The 15715-nt window shown below is 39.3% G+C and overlaps 5 protein-coding genes across 6 annotated transcripts in view; all 5 read left to right on the top strand.

Moving 5' to 3' along the window:
• The window catches only part of cldnj (claudin j), a 49075-nt gene that overhangs the window by 26499 nt on the left and 6861 nt on the right, over positions 1-15715 (top strand). The window contains exon 1 of one of the 2 annotated variants that reach the window (XM_032512105.1): positions 4484-4650. The exons of the other annotated variant lie outside the window; for it this stretch is intronic. The gene's annotated coding sequence lies outside the window, so the exon portion shown is untranslated. Of the gene's footprint in view, positions 1-4483; positions 4651-15715 lie in introns of those variants that run through there. 2 annotated transcript variants of the gene reach the window in all.
• On the top strand, positions 6043-7038 carry cldna (claudin a). The gene has a single exon (XM_032512111.1). It carries the CDS (start codon positions 6165-6167, stop codon positions 6783-6785), a length of 621 nt encoding a protein of 206 aa, XP_032368002.1. The 5' UTR covers positions 6043-6164; the 3' UTR covers positions 6786-7038.
• LOC116686998 (claudin-4) lies at positions 8388-9870 on the top strand. The gene has a single exon (XM_032512104.1). It carries the CDS (start codon positions 8410-8412, stop codon positions 9043-9045), a length of 636 nt encoding a protein of 211 aa, XP_032367995.1. The 5' UTR covers positions 8388-8409; the 3' UTR covers positions 9046-9870.
• cldnf (claudin f) lies at positions 11511-12818 on the top strand. Its single transcript, XM_032512091.1, has one exon. It carries the CDS (start codon positions 11615-11617, stop codon positions 12368-12370), a length of 756 nt encoding a protein of 251 aa, XP_032367982.1. The 5' UTR covers positions 11511-11614; the 3' UTR covers positions 12371-12818.
• Positions 13530-14761, top strand: LOC116687000 (claudin-4-like). Its single transcript, XM_032512107.1, has one exon. The coding sequence runs from the start codon at positions 13647-13649 to the stop codon at positions 14277-14279; it is 633 nt and encodes a 210-aa protein (XP_032367998.1). The 5' UTR covers positions 13530-13646; the 3' UTR covers positions 14280-14761.

Here is a 15715-nt window from a genome sequence, read left to right as displayed (position 1 = left end):
GTGTGTGTGTGTGTGTGTGTGGAGGTGTGTGGAGGTGTGTGTGGAGGTGTGTGGGAGCAGGTGGAGGCATTGAATTTATTTATAGGGGAAGAGGGGGATGTCAAAGGGAAGTGACAAAGTATTCAGAGCCCTGAAACTGAAATGCCATATAATGCTGCAGTACAGAGCCTTCATCCGTTCTGTGCTCATCTGTCTGTGTGGCTACAAGCTGTAGCAACAACTGAAATGTTCAAATATAAAACATAAGTACAGTACCAATGACCAAAGCCCATAGAGTGAAGTGTAGTCAGATGATGAAAACTATGTAAAAGGAAGTTACAGAATTAATACAAAATAAGGAAGTAAAAGTGTTTTGTTCCTGTGTTTTGTTCAAAGTCAAAAACATTTAATACGTCCCTGTGATATCCCTGTCACGAACAGTGAAGATAAATGAGGAACTTGGTTTCCTCATTACAAAATACAAACCCTCAGTCACTCCCTTTATCCCAACCAAAATGGCCTATATCCCGACTTTCACAGCAGCTATTGTGTGTAGCTTTTATTTGCCCATATTACATTTACGGTACCTCACTTTCACACATTAACCTGTACAAAGTACTTGTACTTCATATATTCCCTTTCATTTATAGATATTGCTACTCCGCTACATCTTAAAATATTGTACTTCATACTACACTATTTGTCGGACAGCTTTAGTTACTTTTCAGATGACATCCACGTCCTGTCCAGTTAAAGCCATTTATCTCCAGATGTGTTGATGTTGAATGTTTGCGATAAACTGAAGGATGAAGTGTTCCTTGGTATGTGTTGATTCGACCAGATAGATAGATAGATAGATAGATAGATAGATAGATACTTTATTCATCCCAAAAGGACATTTTAGGCATCCGGTAGCAAGACAACCATAACTCAACAAACACATACATCACATATACTTAATGAATACAAATAAAAATCCCTCACAGAAATGCAAGGACCATGATAAGGTGAGGTACTATGGTAGACTGTGTGCAAAAGTGAACAGTGCAGTAGATCATGATTAAATAAAAATATAAAAATAATATAAAACTATGACTATAAAATATTAACATAATAACCTATAAACTGACTGTCTGAATAAAATTAAGAACAATATGTAACAGGGAAGAAGTTATAACATGTAAGATGTAGATGTTATGACCACAGTCCAGATTGTGTAGAAGGGCTAATAATAGCCTATAAGACAGTGTTACAGCAGACAAGTGATATGATGGCAGGGGCTGAGACAGACAGGCTCATGCTGAAGAGTCAGTTTCTCCCCTCCCCCCTTGCGTTGTATTGAAGAGCTGAATGGCCCTGGGACCACTGCTTAAGCTAAATAAAAGTTGTTAAAAAGCCTCTTGGATCCGCTGGGAAATGCATGGCCACAAAGCTGAAAACAGGGCTGTTTTTCTGACACCATGAAAACTTTTAAAACTCTTACGTGGTTCTCACAGGACAGCAACACTACAAACATATGATGATGTTATAGAATATGATGCATTTCTGTAGATTAAACTACCCAACATATAAAGGAGTTGATAGTAGCACAACTTTAAAAATCTACAGCAACACAGATTAATATGGATCCAGAAACTTCATACTTTATATATTAGTCTAAGTCACTCTGACCGGGAACATTTTACTCCACAATGAGTACTTTGACTTTACTTTTAATAGTACATTTTGATAATACTTTTATACATAATATATATTATTAATATTATACTTAAATACTGTATAAGTAAGGTTTTGTAGTGGAGTATTTGGAGTTTTGAATTTATATTTTCACTTTAGTAAAGGATCTGAATACTTCTTCCACTACTAAAAGTGACAATATATGGTTTGATGTGTGGAGATATTGTACACTATTAATGCCATACTTCACCAGATCTTCTCTAAGAATCGGTGAAATCTCTCTCATCACTTTAGCAGACACTCGAAGACTTCAGGTTCCTGTTTGTGTCGCGATAACGTGTCATCATGACTCACTGAAAAGTCCCACAAACACACACCGTGCTCAAATTACACACAGAAACTGTGACAGGTATCTGGACAACAGCCTCAGGGATCGCTGTGATGACATCACATGCCAAATACAGACATGGTGTACCTACACATATACACACCCAGACTTCCCACTCTGACACATGAAACTACTAGTAGTTCTTTCTACCCAAACAATGTAACTAAGGACCATTACATCAGAAACTATATCTCATGTCTGGACTTAGAATGTTGTTGTAGTAACTTATAATGAGATTAAAATACTGTACTACCACATTAGCATGGACTATCACAACTATCACTCAAAATATTCATATATAGTTAGTCATGATTTGGCTCTGTTGTATTTACACCTCGCGGTGTACACAAGCAAATCTTGTTTATCATATCACATAATGTATTTTTTGGAGCTACAATAGTGAGTTTGTAATATTTGTCTCTTATGATATTGGTATAATATTAAAAATAGGGGCTGATGTAATGTCCTGTCCAGAGTCTCTTCACATTTGACTCTTAATACAACAACAAATACCTTCCTCGCTGTCAACAATGCAACGGTATGAAAAAATCTGAATTATTGCCAGCTTATCCCTTGAGCCGCCTACACGTGATCAGCGTCTAAACTGCAAGGTAGAGCAGAGAGGCAAAGCGCAGGGCAGGAACATTCTGGAATTGGTTGAGTCTTGACAGGTCAGCGGCAACAAAGTCAAAGTTACAATGATTTGAACTCTGAGCGCAGTGAACGACATTCCGAGCGGTGCGGGACGCCAAGGGTCTCCCTGCGCCTAGTTGGGCAACAGCACTGTCCCCATAGGAAAACAAGCGTGGATCATGTGTGGGCGGCTTTAAACTGAAATTAGCAGTTAACAGTTTACTTCCACAAATCCACCACACTAAACTTGTGAGAAACACAAAGATTTCTAAGTTGCCTGGCTCAACTACATAATAGATTAATCAGTTAACGCCAAACAAGCTACATAGACCTCAAAAACATTTTGATTTTGTAAATGAACATTTTGTAAATGTTGTTATTATTTTTATTGGTATTTTGTTGATTTTGTTGTCTTTATACTGTCTTTTTATCTATTTTTTTATTTCTTTGTTCTTGCTAAAAACTGCTGCTGGAACTTTCAATTTCCTGCGGGAGTCATCCCAAAGGATCAATAAAGAGAAGTCTAAGTCTAAGTCTAAGTCTTAACTCTAGAGTGGGTAGCACAATGTCATATTGTCGGCCAAGACCATCTCGTATACAATGTTTGGATACCAGATTGGACATCAAGAAAACATTTAATATTTTACAGATTTACAGAAACCAAATGCAGTAAAAAAACAAATGTGTTTGCATATTTTTGAGTCTGATCTGACAGTACATCAAGTATTTAAAGAGATTGTAGGTTATATTTGAAGCTATATCTCACTTTTTTCTGCTCAATTCATGCAGTCATGGTGGTTATTGTTCTCAACTTTTCTAGGTTCCCACCCTGAACATTCAAAATGGCTGTAGTGTTTCCATATGTACAATACACATACTATATATGTAATTCATAACATATGTTTCATATATATGTGTAGACTGACTTTATTTCAATTCAACCTTAGGGAACTTCATGAACGTTCCAAAGAACATGGCTGTTGTTTACTTTTGCATTGATATGCATAACGACCCAGCCAGTTTAACTGAAGGGTTGGACAGGTGAGTGGGAGCTAAAGGCAGCCGTTACGGCAAAGTCTGGGCTCGCCTTGAACTACCTGCTGACACTTGTCACTTCGGCTCCCTCTGGCATTTTCTCACGGCTGCTGGAGTCGAGTCTTTCACCTGTTGCTGCAACGTTTGTACTATGCTCTGTTGCAAAGTTGCATCAATGAGGATACTTTAGCTCCTCATTATAGTTTTCTGGCACTATTAATTACTTTGGCAAAATGTTTCGGCAGAACACTCTGAAATGTTGGCATTTTTCAGTTTTGCATAACCATCTGCATTTAGCCTGACTTCCTTCTACAATCAGATTTGAAAAGAAATGATTATTCATATATAAGATTATTCAGTTGATACAGTGCTTTGTATGCATTGTGAAGTTGCTGCATTATTACCATGTTTACAATATGGGAATCTTTTAAAAATATGGGACTAGATTTTGGCCTCTCTGATGTCTGTCAGGACCTGCATATCAGGACTAATCTCACCCTAAAACCGTCTCTCCTCAGATTCTTAATTGTGGAAATTCCTTCCTATCTCCTTGCGTGTGGAACCCAATCTCCATAGCCAGGCCGAGGTAGCTTTAATGATCCTACCTTGGATAAAATAGAGGCATTATAGTCCTAATGGCAGTTTTGGCCCTTAAACACTGCCTCCATTCATTTCTGAAACAATCTGATTCCCTCTCTACCTCTTTTTTGCCCCCTCTCACTATTCCTTCTTTTTGCAACAGTATGTCCAGAGGAATCACTTGCCATAGTGTTTGCCTTTCCCCCAACATCGCCCTCATGATATCTTTTCATTGCTGTGGAAAACTGTCCATGAACCAAGTGGGACTCTCGGACTACGGAGTGCCCATTTTTCTCCCAAGACAACCTACAGGAGAAGACTGCAACCCATCAGCCTTTAAGGACTGACATCACTGCAAGGTCAGCTTTGATTTTTCAACTATTGTAGAATGCATGTTTAGAATAAAGTACTTCTTTATGATTGGACAAATGGGGTTCTTAAGGAAACAATCACTGGAATTATTATTGTGTTGGTTTTTCTTTTTAATGGCATCATTATTAAAATCTTGTAAAATATTTAAAGGGGCGTGTCCTTTAGCTGTGCCAGCAATGCTATTCTGCTATTTAAATCAGTGTAATTAGTGTAGGATGTCATGTACTTGTTTGTTATATTTGTACACTGTAAATAGGGTAGGGTGCGACTGATTAATAACAGAATAATCTGAGCATTTACCCAACCACCGTTCTGTAGATTATCAAAGTCATTTATTTATTAAGGGGAAGATGACAATTTTAACAATATGCTGCGTTGTTTTGTCAGTAACGTCAACATTATACCTACAGAAGAGGTCAAAAATTTGGTTTTAGCTGATCTAGTCATTTTCACAACAGTGGCTCTTGATTAAATCCAGTATACTGAGTATTCTAAGACTAAGAAATAGTGAAGTAAGGAAGAGAATAGTAGTTTTAATGCACTTACATATTGAGAAATACTTACATTTTTACTTAAGTTTCAGTCTTTACAATTGGACAACTGTGGACAAAAGTTGCTTATTGTGTTCAACATTTGTCTCAAATTGAATGAAAAATGGAAATAATAATAATGTATCCTTTATTAGTCCCACAAGGGGAAATTACAATTTACGCTCTGTTGTTATTACACACAGGTCTGAATTACACACACACGCTCATTACCTATACATGCACTAATGGAGAGCTGTCAGTGGGGGGCAAAAGACCGGTATGACTTTACTAAAATGAGTGCACTGACATCAGAGGGTGGAAAGCACACCCTCACTCCTTCAACAGTCAATGTTTAATGAAATCCTGAAACGGAGAAAACGATTGCTGTCTCTTGTCTGAATCTCAATTGAAATAGTATGTTCTCCTTTACAGTCTGAAAAGGACAGTCTTTATATCTAGGAAACATTTGAGAACTACTTGGGTGAACTCAAATACCAAAGTAAGCATTCTTCAACAAAGCTGTTCTACATAGTTCCATAAAAGCTGTTTTTTAGTACACGCAAAAGTACTACAAAAGTAGTAAAATGAAAAACGGGACCAAAAAGCCACTTAATGGCATTTTGAGGCTGTGGCTGATGGTGTTTTCTTTTTTCTGAGTGTGATAAACGGATCTCCATACCTGTGAGTCACAGTGGGGCTATTCCACTTTATACAATTACCTGAGTGAGACAAAAACTGACATGATGACACATGCCCACGAGTTAGGGTGGGGGTAGTCAACACGTCACAACTGTAACAATGTGCATGTCTCAAGCCCCTCCCAAGTTAAGGGTATAAAATAACCGCTCCAGCCTTCCCCAAACATTTACTCTTGGAGATCTCTCAAACAAGACTTAACTGACTTCCAGAGACACACACTTTTGGATCTTTTTTTTTTTTGGACGACTGTGCAAGAAGCTTTCTGAGGAGACATGGTGTCGGCCGGCTTTCAGATGATGGGCACTGCCCTGTGCATTATTGGATGGATTGGGGTCATCGTTACCTGCGCCCTGCCCCAGTGGAAAGTGACAGCCTTCGTTGGGCAAAACATTGTCACCGCTCAAACCACTTGGGAGGGCATTTGGATGACCTGTGTGGTCCAGAGCACAGGTCAGATGCAGTGCAAGGTTTATGACTCGATGCTGGCCCTTTCCTCCGACCTCCAAGCTGCCCGCGCCCTCACCATCATCTCTGTCCTGCTTGGCGTCTTTGGCATCCTTCTCTCTCTCGCAGGAGGAAAATGCACCAACTGTGTGGAGGATGAGAGCGCCAAGGCCAAGATCGGCGTGACATCTGGTGTGATCTTTATCATTGCTGGTGTTTTGTGTCTCGTCCCTGTGTGCTGGACAGCAAACACCATCATACAGAACTTCTACAGCCCAATGTTGGGCCCTGACAAAAGGGAGCTTGGAGCTTCACTCTTCATCGGCTGGGGGGCCGCAGGCCTCCTCATTCTGGGTGGCGCACTCCTCTGCGCCAACTGCCCTCCCAAGGATAACTTCTCTGCAAAGTACTCTGCTCCCCGTTCAAGTGCACCCAAGGACTACGTCTGAGGAGAGAAAAGCCAAAGAGCCTAAAAAAAAAGACTTGAATGAAATGCTTTGTGGTCCATGACATTGATTCATGTTGCCACAATAAGTATGATTTGAATTTCACAGTGTTTCCATTGTGCTCACAGTTGAGTTTGACTCTTTGATGTCGAGTTACAGCACTTCTATAGATTTGTTTAATCAGTGCCAGGATGAAGAGATTTGCACCACACCCAAATAACATGTACTGAGTGACAAAATGCTTAGTTGGTGGGAGTGAAAAAAATACACATCTATATATTGGAACAGCATATAACATGTAACAACTTGATTCATTGTTTTATTTTCCTTTGTTTTCATCCATTTTTACCCATTTTCATATTTCATTTAATTTCAAAATGTGTTTTATATGAGACTGTCTGAAACTGTAAATAAAGTTTTTTTATTAACATTGAATTATCATGCTTTGATTTTTTCCTTTAAATTTCATAACATCATAAAACAAACTTCTCCTCACGCTATAATGTAAGCTTCAGAATGAAGAAAGGAGGGAGTAGGTGGGACTCTCTTTTACACAACCCATAGAACAACTGTAAAACCAATGACAAATATTGCATACAAAATAATTCAAAATTATACATACGATCAAGTTGTCCCAAAAAATAAATCCTAAATATAGTGTAAGTACTCCTAATTCACTTATCCTGCAGACAAAAGAAGTGTGGAAAACTTTTTAACTTAATTCAGACATAATATATAAATACTTTATAAAATAATCATGCACAAAGCCTCAAAGTACACTCTTTATGAATCACAATTTATGAACAACCTAGTATTAGACGTGCATATAATCCAGCCAGACGTTTTGTATTCTCCTTATAAATTATGAGCTGCATGTTTATTTTTTACATGAAACTTACATTTTCCTAATTTCTGAGGCTATACATGTCCAACACTGCCTCTTGCTGTTAACAAAAAAAACACATCCTATTTGTCACATATGATCATGTTTAAACACCCAGTAACAAATAAAATAATTTTATCACCTGTCGTCATATAATTAGTGATGCGCATTTTATAAGCATACAGCATACCTTTTATTTTTTTAAATAACATTACCAACTGTATGTTTTTGAGTTCTTGTCAGACCTGATACTTAAATACCCCAAATTAGAGTAGGTTTATCCGGTTTTCCTCAACAACAAGTTGGATGTATATCAAATTTACTGTACAATCTTAAAAAACACAGTTAGTTAATGATTTCCAGAAAAGGTGGGTCAGTCACTTATGTATCATATTATAATAATTACAGGTTTATAAAGATTTGTATTTAAAGGAAGTATAATTTTTTCTGCTTTTCTGCTTGTAGTTTAACTGAAATCTTTGTCAATTAGAGAGTAAAAGGTTGATTAGAAAACAGGTTTTCTTTTGTTTGTATCTGACCTTGCAGCTTCAAGCAGCACTACTAAAGGTCCCTGGATCTTTGTTTGTGTGTAAACTCATTCTAGCCAATAGAAGCTGAGGACTGTGGTCCCACATACCCTCATGTCTGTGTCCCTTCTTCTCCCACAACAACCTATAAATACAAGCTCACACCATTCCACTTGTCTTTCTTCTTGGATTTAGAGTGTGGAACCAAGCGAGCAAAATGGTTTCTCAGGGGATTCAGATGATTGGTATATCGTTGGCTGTGATTGGCTGGGTCTTGGTCATCGTGGTGTGTACCTTGCCCATGTGGAAGGTCACCGCTTTCATCGGGGCAAACATCATCACGGCTCAGACCATCTGGCAGGGCATGTGGATGAACTGTGTGGTGCAGAGTACAGGCCAGATGCAGTGTAAGGTGTACGACTCGATGCTGGCTCTGCCCCAAGACCTGCAGGCTGCTCGGGCCATGATCATCATCTCCATCCTGGCTGGAATCTTTGGAGTGATCTTAGCAATCGCTGGCGGGAAATGCACCAACTGCATCGAGGAGGAGCAAGCCAAGTCAAAGGCTTGCATCATGGCTGGAGTTTTGTTCATTATCTCTGGGTTGCTCTGTCTCATTCCAGTCTCCTGGTCTGCCAACACCATTGTCAGCGACTTCTACAACCCGCTGATAATCGAAGCCCAGAGGTATGAGTTAGGAGCGTCGCTGTACATCGGCTGGGCGGCTGCTGCACTGCTACTGTTGGGCGGGGGGCTACTGTGTTGGAACTGCCCTCCCACGAATGAACACCCCCACTACGCACCCAAATTCATACATGTGAAGCCAGCCTCTACATCAAAAGAATACGTATAGGATGGTTGGCACTTCTTAAATGAACGATTGAGGTCACAGGAATTTAGAAGACTTGGGAGAAGATGAAAAAAATCTTTTTTATTCTCTGGCAATGTAAATACTGCAGGAAATAATAGCTTGCCACAAGCAGAATGCTTTGATTGCTGTTAGTGTATGTGTCTTTGACCTTTCTTACAACGAACATTTTGTCTTGTCAAGCAAATGTAACTAACAGCATAAACAATGACTGGATCCCATTTAGTTGTGCCAGCGGGGCCCTGGGATTGTGCATGCTCGCTCACTGTCACACATTGATGGAACAAATTCACCATCAATGTTACCATTGTGCCCCTTCCTGCTATGATAAGTCAAAAGTTAAACTTAACTAACTTAAACACCAAAACAGGAACTTGGCATATGTTTATGACTCAGTCTAAAATTTCAAAATGGAAGATCCTTTTTAAAAATTTGAATTCATGTTGTACTCTGTCTGGATGATGAGTAACTAGAATGTAAATCCTATCATTATTATCATTATTAATCTGTGTAAATATTTAGTCAGATTGTTGTAAGGGATTCATGGTGTAACTTTTCTTTAATGTCATTCAAATAGTAACATCTCAACAAATAAAGACAACAAATAATTTCTTTAATTATAACTTTTTAGTCATATACGTTTTACATTGATTGGATCTGTCTTGGAAAAAAATAAGCAAATACTGTTGGTGAAGGAAAATCTATGCATTTTTATCTGTTTTTTTTATTTTCACAGTCTGCAAATTCCACTTTTATATTTCTTTCTCAATCTTGTAATGTTCTGTTATCGTAAATAAATTTTATTATCACTGGGTGAATACTGTTTAAACTCAAAGCGTATAATAGTACTATACGGGACGGAGAAGAGGTAAATTTTTCAACATCACAGGTAATCTGATGACATGGTTATGCAGCGTTGTAGTTAACAAGGGTGTTACTGTTGTGATGTAGTTTCCATGGGATAGAAGATACTGTATACTACCTCCTCTAACCATACATTCTTAAGTGGTTTGGGGTTCATTTCCAAAAGAAAAAAAGCCATTTACACACACAGACCAGATAGGTATAGCATTCCTAAAAAACCACGTATGTCTAATCTATCTTGGCCTCAGTCCAGCTGCTGTGTCTCATCCCGGTGTCCTGGACATCCAACACCATCATAAGGGATTTGAACACACTGATCTTGATTAATGCTCAGTAGACACGGGAGTACAGAGGTGTTCATGGCTTAAGCAGCTACTCCTCTGATGATGACAATGTACAAAGCCCTGTTATTTAAAACATAGAGGGGAAAGAATTATTTTAAATGTGAAGGGTGTTCTGCTAAAGCAGGTGAATTATTTAATAATTCAGAGAGGAGTTGGTTTTAACTGAAGTAAAAATAGATTTTTTTTCAAACTTGCAGAGCTTTAAAATGTGTTATAGAAAGGTATTATCAATTCTTGCAAGCGTTAGCTTTCACAAAACATGTCACTCAATTGCAATGTGGAGATTGTTGTTGATGCATCACATTTCTGGAAAAGGTGTGTGAATACTTTGTTTACCCAACAGGTAGTAGTTTTTTTTTTTTTAAGATGCAAATTGACAGCGTCATTTGACGGTGCTTCCTGTGACTCATCACTCCATCAAAGTCATTGTTACCTATACTGAAACAGATCCCTCCTCCTCGGCTTGGACATAGTATCTGTCTTAACTGGGACAAATCTGGTGTCCTAAACATAGCACAGGCCGTGCCAACGTCTGCTTTCTGTTCCTTCCTTTCATCATCTGTCATACATTATACATTCAACATCAGTAATACAAGCATGGTGGGGTCCTTGCAACAAGATAGACCAATAATGCTGAGTCATGTATTGTATCTATTTATTTTTTATTTTTTTTATCTCTAACTTACCCAGGTTTTACTGCGGTTGACAACTTAAGTTCAGTCACTCAACAAGATATCTAAACTAATTTAACCTTATTGGACCAAACCACTACTTGTCTTGTGATGTGATGTCGTAATGTGGTAGCGAACAAAACAATGGAAAAGTCTCTGTCTTCTATTATGAACAACAGACACTTGCTAAGTGTCTTTAGACTTAAATATAATAATAAGTTTCATGAGTGAAGAGATCTCATTAGTTTTAAGATGCCCCATCCCTACACTGGTTTTAAATGAACACAGCAAAGAGGCTGCTTGTGGAAACAAATAGAGGAAATTTGATCATTTGCCATCTTTCACAGTCTGAGCTGAGCTGGTTTCAGGACTTTAGAAGTCCCTAAGTGGCTGTAACTCCATCCAATGACCCTTTACTATCAACAAGGAATCCTGCACATGAAAGTGTGTTTTCCAAGAACAAAAACAAGACACTGTTTAAAAATGGGTGCCACTCCTCTAGGTCTAGGAAGTGGAATCTTGTTTGGCCAGAAGAACTTGCCTGACAACAAAACATCCCTCCTCCTGTACATTCTCTGACAAACCACAAGTGAGAGAGCTGTGTCACTCCGAAAGAGGACCCGATCTGTATGCTGAAACACTGTTCTCTCCAGCCGCGGACAAAGTCTCTTTACCATGGGAAGGATTGGCAAGGAAGTGGCCGGTCAGGTCATAAGCTTCATAGGGCTTGTTGGGGTGTCCGTGACCTGTGGGATCCCCATGTGGAGAGTGACCACCTACATTGGAGCCAACATCACAACAGCCCAGATCGTGTGGGACGGCCTGTGGATGAACTGCGTGATGCAGAGCACTGGGCAGATGCAGTGCAGGCTGAATAACGCTATTATGACTATGACCCGGGATCTGCAAGCCGCCCAAGCACTGGTCATCATCTCAATCCTCTTCGGCTTTATCGGCTTCATGATCACCTTCATTGGAGTTAAGTGCACCAGCTGCCTTAAGAACGATTCATCAAAGGCAAACGTGGTGATCATAGGTGGCTGTCTCATCATTGTTTCCGCCATCCTGGTCCTGATCCCCGCCTCCTGGTCTGCAGCCGTCACCATCACAGACTTTCAGAACCCCTTGACCATTGAAACACAGAAGAGGGAAATTGGAGCTTCCATCTACATCGGCTGGGGCGCTACTGTGTTTCTTCTGATCGGTGGGATCATCCTAACCACGTCCTGCCCTCCGCAAAAACCCATGTATGGATACCCAGGCAATCAACCAGCACCTATGTACCCTTACGCTGGCCCAAGGCCAAATCCAGCAACATATGCCCCTGTGTATGCTCCCCCGTCCAGCCAATCGTACACAGGCACTGGGACATACATACCTAACAAACCGTATGCAGCACAACCTACATACACTGCTAGACAATACCTCTAACATGGAAAGGACAAAGAGGGCAAAGATCTTTTGGCCAGGATGGCTTTAGAAAAATTATGCTATTAGACAGTAAAATTGCACCAAAATAAATATTGTATTTCTAGACGATGGTATGTATTCCACTACATTGTTGGGATTTAAAATGAATTCACTTAAACAATCACTGTGACCTTTTGATTATTAGAAATCTTTCATAAAATGTTTGCTCTTTTGGATGGATTTTGTGCTTTAAAGTAGACATTTAAGAAGTTTATGAAGTCTTGATATTAGAGAAATATGTCAACATGGCTTTGTGCACGAAAAGTTTCATTGCTTCTTATATAGATGCCACTATCTATATATTTATTACCTTGTAATCCAGAGCAGATTTTGTAAATAGTAAGGATTTGTGATGTTTTTTTCTGTAAATGCAACTATTTTCAATAAAATGTTTTGTAATGTATTCACTTATCGAGTTGTGCAGTCATTATCACAACATATCATTGCTGTTTTATGCAATGATATGAAAAATGTGTAACATTTTACATGGTCAGGGCACTTGGTATGTGTCTCTGTCCCTGGGTGAGTGAGAAGCAGAAATAAAAAAAAATCTATAAGAATAATAACAAAGGTTTTTTTATAAAACAATCTCAATTTATTTTAATTGCAGTGTTATTTCACTGTAATCTGAAGACATGAAAAACCCTGTTAAATAAAGACAATACAAAAAAAAAGGTTTTCTTGTGATCTAATCTCAGTGAGGACTGTCATTCTGATTGAAAAACAAAACAATCCATTCCTTGAATAGTACAGGCCTATAATATATGATGATGATCAAAGAAGTAATTAGTAAAACCATAAATGGACGAGCCTTCCGTTAACATCTGACATCCGGTGATACTCCCACCCATGTTGGTGTTTTTTTTAAACCTGGAACAAGTGACTGGACCTGATCTTCAAGTAACGTGCACAAACAAAAGGACGGCCACTGACAGGCCATTGTTTCAATTGCCTCTTTATGGGCTTCATTTAAATAAAGTAACTTAAGGCTGATGTCATGTCGTCGAAACTACTCCCTGTCCGCATGCAGATAATGTGAAGAATCTGGTTGAGCCAGTGCACTGGTTTCAGGTCAGAGGGAAGGATGTTCTGACTCCGCCTTCACGTCAGACATCCTTATAACCACAGGAAACGTACAACAGTCTGCATTCAACTTTACAACCCGAGCTGTGCTGACCTGCTCCTTCAAACTTCAACTCTTCTGCTCCTGTTCAAGTGCTTCAAACAAGACCTCATCATGGTGTCATTGGGGCGACAGATGCTGGGCTTTGCCATGGGCATCATTGGCTCCCTGGGGACCATCATCGTGTGTATCCTGCCCATGTGGAAGGTTACAGCCTTCATTGGAGCCAACATTGTGACGGCGCAGGTCATCTGGGAGGGCTTGTGGATGAACTGTGTGACGCAGAGTACCGGCCAGATGCAGTGCAAGATCTATGATTCTCTGCTGGCTCTACCGCAGGACCTTCAGGCTGCCAGGGCTCTAACGGTCATCGCCATCATCGCTTCTATCCTTGCAATCCTCTTGGGGATAATGGGAGGCAAGTGCACCAACTTTGTGGAGAATGAAAATTCCAAAGTCAAGGTGGCCATTGCGGCAGGAGTCATGTTCATTATTGCTGGTTTTCTTATCCTCATCCCCGTCTGCTGGTCTGCCAACACCATTATCCAGGATTTCTACAACCCCACCTTAATCGAAGCCCAGAGGAGAGAGTTGGGGGCTTCACTCTACATCGGCTGGGGCACAGCTGGGCTTCTTATCTTGGGTGGTGGCCTCCTCTGCAGCTCCTGCCCAGCCAAAAACAGCCCAGAGTATCCAGTCAAGTACTCTGGTGCCAGGTCCGAAGCCACCAGCCGGGCATATGTCTGAGAAACCCATTCTCTCGCCTAAGAAAGACTAATTATTTTACTTTTCTTGAGTTACCCTCCTTCGCTGTAAGGTTATAAATCGCTTTAAGTGACACACAGAACTGGTTTTCTGATGAATTCAGATTTCTTTGGTGGAGGCAAGAGTGTTTCTTGAGGAACAAGTAAACATTACAAGATGTAGTGTGAAATAACTGTACTGACAAGAAAATCTTCCTACGGCACGATGACTGGATGGAATGAGAGCTATTCTATATAAAGCTTGTATAAAACCTAATTTTTCTCTGAATGTAAATCTAAGCTGTGCAAGAAGGATGTTAATGGTCAACTAGTGGTATGATGGAATGAAACTTGTACAGCACTCTTGATATATTGTGAATTCATAGCATAAAATATTTTACCAATATCTTGGTTCAATGCAACATCAAAAAACTGTTTTTATTTACTGAAATCACAGATTTTTAATTAAACATTTTACATAAATTATATTTTGTGTGCCTATTTTTTAGGTTTTGAAATGTCCTTTTGTTGTTTACATTCACAAGTTTGGTTTTAAAGTTGACAGTCGGGCAATTTAAAATGAATGCACTACTAGAATAAAATAGATCAAATCTTTTAACTAAATCTTAGCAGGGTTGCATAATGTCGTGATGATGACCCAGCTTTTCTTGCGGGCTGTCAGAAAGGAAACTGAGGTACAAGTGTCTGACCGATTGCATAATTTTTTGAGAAGTATAAACCAGTGAAAATGCTGTCTCATTATTAAACAGGAAATGAAATTATCAGGGTTTAGAATTTATGAGCTCCTAAACTAAAAAGTGTAACCAAGCAGAAGTGAATTTTAAAACATTCAGCATATTGCGCAAAAAACATTCAGTAGTGTGCTTGAAATCTTCATGCCAACGTTAAACTAGTTGAACTAGTTCGGCCAGTTTTACAGTGTTGAGTGGCAGTCGACCCTTTTTTCGTAGAACTGGCTACAGTACACTGTTTTAATATGTGGCGAGCCTAACCCATAAAACACCAGCAGTTAAACAATCTTCCAATTTAACAATATCCATGAGGTTTGAGGAATTACTTTAAATCTCAAAAGTTACAGCTGGCATTATCCTGTATTTTTATTATTGTCAACAAATCCCATGAAAAGCCAAAAGCAAACACCTTTACTCAATACTTTCTTCCTCCCCAACTGGCACTCAGGCCCAAGCCCATGGGTTTCTACTCATGTCATGAATCTTTAAATATGGGTCACAAATGTACAGTATGCTTTAATGACGTTAAAGGCTTAAATTACTGGGTACTGTAGTTTTTAGCTACATATATTAAAACATGAATACATTGTCCATTAATAGGGGAATATTTTCCATGGTGAATTAATAGCCATTTGGTGCTCTAGTGCAGTGATTCCCAAAGTGGGGGTCGGGACCCACAGGGGGGTCG

The sequence above is a fragment of the Etheostoma spectabile genome, chromosome 3 (genome assembly GCF_008692095.1).
Source record: "Etheostoma spectabile isolate EspeVRDwgs_2016 chromosome 3, UIUC_Espe_1.0, whole genome shotgun sequence".
In the NCBI taxonomy this organism is placed as follows: Eukaryota; Metazoa; Chordata; class Actinopteri; order Perciformes; family Percidae; genus Etheostoma; species Etheostoma spectabile.
This window is presented reverse-complemented; position numbering and strand designations above follow the sequence as displayed.

Coding starts and splice junctions, on each gene's coding strand:
- cldnf (XM_032512091.1), top strand. CDS start 11,615: ATGGGAAGGATTGGCAAGGAAGTGGCCGGTCAGGTCATAAGCTTCATA.
- LOC116687000 (XM_032512107.1), top strand. CDS start 13,647: ATGGTGTCATTGGGGCGACAGATGCTGGGCTTTGCCATGGGCATCATT.
- cldna (XM_032512111.1), top strand. CDS start 6,165: ATGGTGTCGGCCGGCTTTCAGATGATGGGCACTGCCCTGTGCATTATT.
- LOC116686998 (XM_032512104.1), top strand. CDS start 8,410: ATGGTTTCTCAGGGGATTCAGATGATTGGTATATCGTTGGCTGTGATT.